This window comes from Bombus impatiens, unplaced genomic scaffold (genome assembly GCF_000188095.3).
Source record: "Bombus impatiens unplaced genomic scaffold, BIMP_2.2 scf_0640, whole genome shotgun sequence".
NCBI classification, from domain to species: Eukaryota; Metazoa; Arthropoda; class Insecta; order Hymenoptera; family Apidae; genus Bombus; species Bombus impatiens.
The window spans coordinates 1,751,131-1,761,742 of NT_177059.1; the positions used below are offsets into that span (position 1 = coordinate 1,751,131).

The window sequence follows — 10,612 nt, forward strand, 5'->3', positions numbered from 1 at the left end:
GAGCCACGCCAGCTAGAATTCCTCCGCCGAAAGGATCGGGAGAGAGGCTTCTCTCGATTCCGCGAGAGCTCGTGTGCTCTCACACTGTGTTCAGAGTCTGTGCCTCCCCCGCTCTCTCAGTGCTCTCCGCTAACTCGCGGCCAAGAGAATCGAACTCTCCAGCCTGCCTCTGCCAACTACGGGACCAGAAGATACCACCAGCAGCAGGGCGCAAGAAGGAAGGACAGAGGGAGAAGCCGAAAGAGAGAGGAAGGGAGGAAGGGAAGAGAAGAGCGTGTGTGTGGTTAGAGAGGGAAGTAAGCGGAGAAGAGCGCGTAGAAGAGTAAGCAGAAGAAGAGGAAGAGAAAAAGAGGAAGAAGTTGGAGGGAAGAGGAGCAGCAGAAGAGAAAAAGGAGGAAGAGGAGGTGGCAAAAGAGGAGGAGAAGGAAGAGGAGGAGAGGATTGCTGACCGGGTCGAGGCGAGCTCGATCGCGCGTCGCACGAGGACTGTTGCACGGTCTCAGCCGATGTCGATCGCGCCGTAGGTCTCTCTGGCTCGAGCGAACTGAAGCGAGAACCGGCGAGTAGAGAGCGAGAGGGGAGCATTTACCCGCCACCGTGACGCGCTCGGACGCGCAAGGATACAGCTCCACGAAGAGGAGAAGAGAGAAGAGCGCCTCCTCCACCGCTGACTTAGGCCTGTCTGGCTGCGCGAAGCGGCGACCGATCGGGAGGACGGGCCAACCGGGCCGTCTGTCTGGCCCTTCGACACGCGCTGCGTCGACAGGCTGGCCGACCAGCCACCGCATCGTTTTCCAACCACACGACACGACATCTCTTAACTACACACCAGAGAACTCGGAATCCGAGCACGAGTGTGTACCGTACGAACGAGACGTTCGAATACCCGGATCAGAGAGTATCGGCTATTTCGCGGGCTGCCGGCCTATTCGCAAATCTCCACCAACGTAAACAGGTAAACGAGGGGGAAAACGAAGAAGGAAGAACGAAAGGGACAAGAGGGAGGAGGAGGAGGAGAAGAGTCGGGCACAATGCGGCCTAGGGCCGCGGCGACGTCGACCGATGCAGCCCGCGGGTTACGTCCGTTCCCGGTTGTCCTGCGAGTCACCTGCGTCCTTGCCCTACTGGTCGTCACGTGGATACCGGTCACCGAGGCTGTGGTGAGTGAGTCCTTGAAATATCCCAGTTACGTACCGTTCGCTCGTAGACAAAGGGCTTCTCCGCAGATATTCCGTCTAGCTTCTAGGATTTTTACACGAATCGCGTATCTTCTAACGAAACAGTGTTCCATTCTCGCGTCGCTGGTTTAAGCAGTGCTGCGCTTCGCTCTACCGTCATCGTTTAACATCGTCACGCGCGTTCGTTGTCGTAGCTTAGAAAGAGAAAGAGAGAAGAGTGGAATTAACGTTCATTCCGCTAAAGTGTCATTTATCCAGTGATGTTACCGGTCGTACGTACCTTCGTATTCGGCTCTTTCGATAGCCATTTTTATTCGCAATAAAACTCGCGTTTCGGATAATCATTCGCTATTCGACGAATATCGATCGAGGATGAACGAACTTTCATTACGACCCGTGGTATCGATCGACCGAACTACCGGTTCGTTTAGCACGATTGCGCAAGAAATCGCTGTACCAAAGGAGGAAGATACAGACGAGAGAGACAGACAGACAGACAGACGTACAGATAGAAAGAGAGAGAGAGAGAGAGAGAGAGAGGGAGAGGGAGAGAAAGAGAAACAGAGAAAAGAAGGAGAAATGTATTTCGCGGAATTATCGCGAATTTTCACCACTCGAAACGGGGCTGATCGAAGTTGGCACGCGAGAAGTTCTCCGAAGCAAGTTACCGGCCTCATTTCCGGTAGGCCGCCGTTATCGCGTAGTATCTGAATACGAGATGCCACGAGACCTTTCTTTCGCGCCACGAGACCTAGAAAGTCGATAATAATTGAACGCTGTATCGTACGTGGGTACGTTTTATGAACGTAGGTGAGGACAATTTAACGCAAGACGACGTAACGTCGCTCCATACTCTTAGGAACGTAAATGCGAACAACGATTCCGCGGCACATGCGCGTGAGAATGCCGACTATGCGTTGATCTACCATCGATCTCTCGATCGCGTGGCAAATATGACTCTGCTGCAGAAATTCAGCACGCCTCATTTATCATTCGTACAAGACAGTTTTCGCGATGATAAACTTAATTTTATAATATCGCACGCTTTACGTAATAGTCGAGCTTCCAATTCTGAATCAACTATTCGATTTATCGAATTATCGCTTTCTTCTCAAGTATCTTCTCTCTTAGCTTTGCTGTGAAATTAATTGACATTATCCATATCGAAGATTTTACAAACTCAGCTCCTAGTGATTTTTTTTGTAATAAAATGATTTCTATGATCTATTTATTACGTCATTATCTTCTCAAAATTTTTCCTTCCTCGCATTTATACAGCTAACGTTGACTTTTTAAGTACAGAAAATGATATGATGTTACGGTTTTTGAGATTATTAAGAACCATCTATTTTTCAAAATAACAGGATAATACTATCGTATAAGTATGAGAATGCGATGCTGGCGTTTGATCATTACCTTCCAAAGTAATACTTACTTGTACCTTGCTTAGTATTTAATCTTAATTACATTGACTTAATATCTTACCTTATATTTACTTTATTTTGATCTAACTTTATATCACGGCAATTTCTATAGTTAGAAATTTATTCATTTATAAACAGGTACGGAAGAACTTTAGAATACATTATTGAATACAAACAAAAATCAGTAGACTGCTTGGAATAATATTTTGATTGCATTGGTACGTGTTAATATTTTACATAAGCACGATGTTCTGATCAAATAAACCAGAAAACGTCTGAATTTCATTATGTATGCCGAGTAGTGAGTTAGTTGACTGTGTAATTAATTCCTACAACGCTCTAGAAATATGGGTCGTATCATCTCCGTATGTGGATTTAGTTCAAATTGTTTGCGGAGAAGTTAATCAGTTTATTAGCACTTCTGCGAAATCATTCCTGTAGTCCAAGAATATCGATTAGATTAGATTAGATTTCTGCGACCTACTTGATGCAAGAATATTCAACTTCTCCGCGAAATTCTTTCCCCGTTTATTTTCGTAAAAAAATGCATTTAAAAAAGTATGCTACACATAAAATATACTCTGACATTCAAATTTATTAATTTCATTCGTCAAAATCATCAATTTTCAACACGATACTAGAAACTTTATGGATCGAAGTGTGCAACATCGATTTACCTTATAGTCGTGATTCGACCAACATGATTTTCTTTTTTACGAAAGAAATCAACAGAAAATTGAAAAAAAAATTTGAAAATAATGATACACCGAAATTGCAAAAAAGGAAAGAAGAAATAATTTTTATTCAGTTTCTTCGATAATTACATCTTTTTTAATAATGATATATTGAGTAATTATAGTATCCCATTTTATAGAATTACGTTAGATCTTACTCCAAATTTCAAGAAATTATAGAATTCCAGAAACCATTGTATATCATTTTCTCCATCTTTCTTGAAATCGTATTATACTAAACATAAGGGGAAAAAAGTAGATATTCGGTATTTCGAGGATGTATGTATAACTATATACATACACATAAACCGCAGAAACTGCCTCTCCCGGCAACTTGGGTTCACGTGTGACTCGTGTGTGATGTCACAAACCGTTAAAAGCGTTTATCTTGAGAGCAGAGGTTATGAATAATGTATACGAGGATATTTTTACAATTATACAGACAGTTACGCAACGGTGTAATCCTGTTGTGTAACCAATTCGCGTCTTGCGTGTGATAAATATTGGGTAATATTCATTGATTGCTTCTCTTATTTGAACTTCCCATTCATTGACTAAACGATAGTGAATTAACTTTCGAGATTAGAGCGGTGCAATTACATTTTACAACGTCGATTATCATCGTTTCCAAAATTATGCTGCACGTAAAACGAAGTACTCTGTTAGGTATAAATGCAAATTTTTAAACAAGAAGAAATTTTACTTTCAAGTAATTTTTCAAACTTTGCCGCTTTTCATTCGGTATATAATTGGTTAATCAATTTTTTAAAAAATATCTAATTTTCACATTAGCACATTCCGAATATGGTTAATATTTGTTAACCACAGACAAGGAAGAAGATATCGATATATTTTAAATACAACGCAAATATTAGACAGATTGTAAATCTTACGGAGAGTAATAGAAATTCAAAGGTAATTGTACCCCTTTTATATATAGCCGTCACGTCAGGGCACAGCCCTCTAGCAAATAGCACTGTGTGTAACACATGTGTTAAATCCAGTTATTAAAAGCACAAGTACCAATGACGTCAGTACCGATGCTGATGGCTAACCATTACAAACAATCGAATTCGAAAGCAGAACAGCTTCTGTTCTGAACTACGTATATAACGAAAAAGCTTGTTAAAAGCACCATTTTTTTTTTTTTTTTCATTTTTTAGGCTGATGATATCACTTTGCTGCCGTTTCCGGTCTATTTGTAATTACAACACTTGTGCAGCTGCACTTGTGCCACTCTCAAGTTCTTTAATTATCTCATATTTAGTTTCTATAATTAGCACTGCGTGCTTCCGTGCTGACCACACTATGATATTGTACGCAGCATTGCATTATTAGATTCATCCTAAATTATGTGTACGCACATCGCTGCAGCGTATTGTATTACAATGAAATGAATATGAACCGTTCCATCCCGCGCAGCTTTATAGAAGAGAAGACATTTGGGGAATAAATTGTATTACGCTATACAATATTTTACTATAATTAATCTATTAAGTAGAGAAAATTAACTTCTCATTCGTTGGATAGTTAATATTAACACAGATTATACCTGAAGCTGCTAAATACCAACAACTTTATATTATTTTCTACAATTCTATCATCCTATTGTTAACATTTGTCATATATTCATTTTTTACTTTCCAAGCATTTGATTAGCTCAAATTTTAAACGAGCTTCCATTGCAGACATAACGTGGAAGCGAGAGAAGAAAATATCTTCTCCAGAAAGAAGGACGAAAGTCTGCGAATAATTCTGCAGACGTGGTTGTTCCGATATCAGCTGTATCTTCCTCTATCTCGTTGAAATCACCCGGTGAACAAGCGTGTAGGCGATTTCGACGCCTGAACGGAGTGCACATCCTTTACAGGGCATAAAAGAAAATATGTTGGCGTGTAGGGTGGCGACATATACGACAATAACGGGGATGAGAATGAAATAAACGTTAGGTCAAAAGGTTTATACACCTTTTTTGCTCCTTCTAGGTTGCCGACAGTGACCCGTTATGCTGGCAAGTCATTCAGTATCGTGAGAAATCGTTCGATAGGGTCGGTTAGGTCTCGGATTTCTTCTTTCATCTTTAGACTGTTACTGACCGATGTGACAATGAAAATGTATAAATCTGTCTTTTAGTTGTTGTGTCGTGCGTTTAGACCGGGAAACGTTCGAAGAATAGCCAGTTTTTGAGAAGAATACAACAAATAAGGATGACGAGGGATATCCTTTTACTATTTTGTCACCTGTTATTTGTTATTCTACTATTTCGTTAAACTGAACGAAATGTTTCTCACTATTATACATACTTATATCATCATTTACTTGAATCGCTTAATGGCAGTAATAAAATAAGCATTGAAATAGACAAAAAATCTTTCAATAGGAAGTTGCTATTCTTATGACGTAATTTTTGTTAAAGCATTTTAACTTAAGCAAAGTTTTTAATCGAGACGTTAAAAAATATCGGCAGCGTTTGATTGCACGTGCAGCAATGATCACAGGCTATTCCAAAAGTCCACGGTGAAACTGTAATGCAAGGCTGTGTTACCTTGACTGATCGAGAAAGCTTGCATCCGAGACACGCGATACAGCTCTGGTTAAACACTCGTTTACGTGGGCCGTTATTACTAAATTATGCGTGAAAGAGAGACACTTCGTCATTGCTACCTTACACGAAATACCAACAAATAATTCATTCTAGCCGCTCGAATTATATTTATATCATATTTAATATTCTAGTCAAATTAATAGACTCGTAAATGCTATGCTCACATTCTAAATGCTTTTACGATACCATTTTATGATTCTTGAATCTTTTCTTTCTAAATTTTCTAACAATAGACGATTTTACTAGATTTTATTATTAGAAAGAACAGAATATTTTTACATTCATCGTTACGTTATGGTTGAATTAACGTTATAAAATTTAAAATAAATTACACATTTTCTACAAATGATCGATCTGTTTCTAATTATATCGAAAATTAGCCAATTACTTTTATAAATTACATATCCGGTCTTGATTATTTCGTTAATTTTTCATATGAAAATAATTGAAATTTCGAAACAAATCGGAAGCTCGTACGCGAATATATATTGAACATATCGAACAATATATTGAACAGAAAACGGTCATTTCCTTTAGGCGAGCAATATTATGAAATAATTCACAACTTCGTCCACGATATCTGTATTTCTGTTGCTCTGTAGGAAGAGTCTGCCTCTGATAACGATAAACTTTTCCTGTTGTTGTCGCGTGGAGACAATCGCCACGCGAGGATGCGCAACTCATTTGGTCTTCCTCGTCGCGTAGAGCAACCCTGTTCACGACAAGATAAAAATTTGCATACCATTGCATTCACATACACAGGACAAACCTGCTGATTCATCTTAATTAAGTTAAAAAAATTTATCGTGTCGATTTTTACTTAGAAATTTTCATAGCGTATCCTTGTTCTTTCGTAACTGCAGTTATTAATTACGTATGCACCTTAATAACAGGAACGCGTGCTTTAACAATCGTTTGATATCTAATTTTATAAAAGTTTTATAAGGATAGATAAAATGGCTAAGTAAAAGATATAGAAATATTTTTCCTCTAAGTTGTAATTCTTCGCTGAGAGTGCAAATGATTGTTAACTCCGAACAGAGACATTTTGAAAACATCAAAGCTGTTTCTTCCAAAATTCGATAATATATTTAACTAAAACTTGATAAATAAATTTGTTTATCGATTCTGTCGACAATAAAAGTAAAATTGGAGCTTACTTTTTAACCGATATTATACCGCTCTCGATTAATTTGACCAACGAATAATAATAACTTATAGAGACCGAATTTTAACCAGGACCACGTTATTCGCTGAAAAACACAACACGTGGTATCTACCAAAACAGTTATAAAGAGAAATTTCGACATGTGAAATTTATATCGACAATTCGGCTATATTCTATACGTGAGCTGAATCCACGCAGGCGATCTTCCTAGAATATTTACGTTCCCTTGTCAGAAACACTTTCCTGCCACGGTTTTTCTGAATTATACTCTCACCTGCATTTCACGACGCTAAATACGTAAGCTTGTCCCACCCACGTGAACGAGAGGGAAGTCGAATAAAAATAGGGAAGAGGTGTCCTGTCCAACGATGCTTTAGTTACGAGGAACGTGATACTTTCACCATCTACAAACTTAGAAATATCATTCTATTCGATGTCAAAGCTAGTTCCCTCGTCCTCTTCTTCCAAAAAGAATCTACTGTTCGTACGGTTCGAGTTCTATTGCACAATTGAGATATACAAGGACCGGTCGAATAGCCGCATTTACATTGTTTTTATCAAGGTGGTTCATTGAAATTTATTTATTAAATTAACAGAAAATGTTCAGATAATTCGCTATATCTAACAGGAATAACAATTTGAACGTAGAACCGTACATTTAAGGTTTCAGTGATACAACAAATAGTTTTTAATTTCATTCGTTGACTTAAACGAGCAAATAACGTTTCATCTTCTTAATAAAAAGCGTAATCGTTGATATTAGTAAAAATTTTGGTCGAACATCCTTCGAATTCGCTTCTTAAATTACATCTGCGATAACGACAATGTCCTTCACAACGTGGAAACCTCATAATAGTAGAACCTGCGAATACATTAACAGTGTCGGTCACAATAAAACGCGTTACGCGAATGATATCACCTTCTAGAACTGTTGTATGCGAATACGTCATTGACCACCATTAACCCCGTTATGTTTATATTTCGTGCCGGCTAATTCTTTTCATTGTACAGTAGGCACGCAAACAGTTCCAGCGAGGAGATGGAATGATGCAAATTCATTACGCTCGAGATTAATCACGACGCTGGCACTTGTCGAATAATTATAGCAGTCTCTGTACGTCATGGGCAAAGCCTAATCTCGTCGGTTATCAATACCGCAATGTTGATTGTTAAGATAACTTCGTTGGAATAAAATTGTAATAACGATTAACAATCGTCGAAATGAGAAAATTACGTGAAATTTGTGTGTAAAAGATTGTAATCACTAAACAGAGATATTTTCTAGAATCGAAGTTAACGCATGACGAAAGATAAAGAATGTAATTGGTGGTGATCAATCGATGGCGCGTGTAATATGGAATTTCAAAGCGTGACGTCATACAAATATTTATTCAGTCACCGCACAATACGATACATCTATTTACGGTATATCGGGTTAGCATATTACAAATTTGAGAAAAGTGCGGTTACACGTAATGGAATCGAGTACCGCGCGACACAACGTTAATCAGGTTGCACGTCACTGGGCCGTCATCGCTAATTCATGTGTCAGTTATTTAGAAAGAAGCAACGCCTGCCAGTGACATCACGATCTGATCTCATTCGTTGCAAATGCACCGATTACATCCAGTATAATTTTGCAGCGGAAAATATTTATTCGCGTCCGATTGCTTTTTAATTTATACGCCAACGTTCCCGATATACGTTGGAATTATTAGAAATTAGTTAATTGAAATTAACGTTATCAGAATTAGATTTAGAATTTGTCGAGGTATCGAATTACATCAAAGTATGTAATTGTTAATAAAGATACAGCGTTTGACATTGGACGAGTAAAAAGTTAATCGATCGATTAATTTCTCCGATTGAAAAAAAATTAATTGCAAAAAATCGTGTTTGGTTTAATCGATCGATGAAACTAAACGCGGAAAATTCACCAGCGATTCGATCGTTCAGTGGCTTAGTGGATTAGTCAGTCGGTAATTATAGATATTGATCGTTAATCATCAATCGCTGATCAAAACGTCGAGCATCTCAATTTAATCGAGATTTAATTGATTCCTGAAGCTCTATCTAATGATATTGAAAATTGATTGATGCCAAATTTAAGGCCAGTTTCAAACATTAATGTTCCGACGTTCTCGTTATGTAATGCTTAATATCAGCCTATGTTTAACTATTTGTATTATTTAATCAGGTATCCGAGCTGGAGCTCGATCAAGCGTTGTTTATAGTATATCGTTTATCTAAAATCGTTACGAGCCGTGATTGATGTGGTTTATGCCGCGAGACGGATCAGCAATTGTCAGTTGACCATTAAAGCGCTGCACGATATTAGTTTCAATGCGTGAAGGCTGTTACGCGTGACATCACGGTCTAAAATTATTTATTAACAAATGCGTCGTTTTTACCGTTACCTCATATCTTTAGTTACTTAATTGTTACTTATTCGAGGCCATTTCCAGTGATATCGCTCGCGTCACACCACGAGTGATAATCTTTTGCTTGTTTACCCGATAGTAAACCATTCAGCTTTCTGGAAAAATATAATTTAATTTCAACGAATAAAAACGAAGAATTTTCAGAAATTTACAAATTCATCGACAATTTTTACAAGAATTACATAAACGGATAATATATTCTTTATCATATTTAACATATTTAACGAACGATCAATGGATTTGTAATATGTATATTTTTTTTTATTAAAATCGTTCATTTACAATAATTTCTATAAAATAATTTTCTATAAAAAAAAGTCTCGAAAGTGGGTCCATGAAAGTTTGGAAATTCGATCGATCGTCTACACGATCGTTCCAAAGAGTAACAGTTCACATTCAGATAAGTTAACTGAATCAGCATGACTTTAATAAATCGGACACTAATCAAAAGTTTCAACGAATAGAGTTCAGATAAAGAAGTTCTACCGTACGGTATATTTCTACAAGTATCGTCAACGTCGATAGCATTTTATACACAGATCACGAACCACGCTGGGTCCACGATACCAATTCTCCTAAGCTATCAGTAACATCCGGCGGAAAGTTATTTATTATAAACGTGAATGAAACAGTTCAGCGTGACAATCGGAGATAACATAACTAGAAACTCGTCAAAGGAGAATAAGCGGTCTGTTTATGGCTATATCGCGATAACCCGCGGTATTCCTTGCGAGCGCACGAGCGCTCGTACCACCCTCTCAACCCGCCAACCCTTGCACCATTCGCCTGTCTGTGTGTTTCTCGGTAAACCAACAAAAAAAAAAAAAAAAAGAAAAGGAGAAGAAAAAAAGAGCACCAAAATTAATGAACCGCGTTGCGAGTTTATCGCCACGAGCCGTTGGTAGGCTGAGATCATCGTGAACGCGGGCATCGTAAATCGAATATGGTGTGGCGACTTTCAGCGTTTCATGGAAATCGACGATACCGAGAAAGGCTAATAATAGCGACGATGCCACGACGCCAATAATTTCGAGGGATGAAATCGATGAAACGACCCGACGC

The 10,612-nt window shown here is 38.5% G+C and overlaps 1 protein-coding gene across 2 annotated transcripts in view; it reads left to right on the plus strand.

Moving 5' to 3' along the window:
- Nucleotides 1-368: 368 nt before the first annotated feature.
- The window catches only part of LOC100740905 (collagen alpha-5(IV) chain), a 57,374-nt gene continuing 47,130 nt past the window's right edge, over nt 369-10,612 (plus strand). Inside the window, exon 1 of one of the 2 annotated variants that reach the window (XM_024369767.2) lies at nt 369-1,160. In XM_024369767.2, coding sequence (XP_024225535.1) covers nt 1,032-1,160 — 129 coding nt within the window. In that variant the 5' untranslated portion in view covers nt 369-1,031. The remainder of the gene's footprint in view (nt 1,161-10,612) is intronic. The other variant, XM_003491842.4, reaches the window with a different exon arrangement.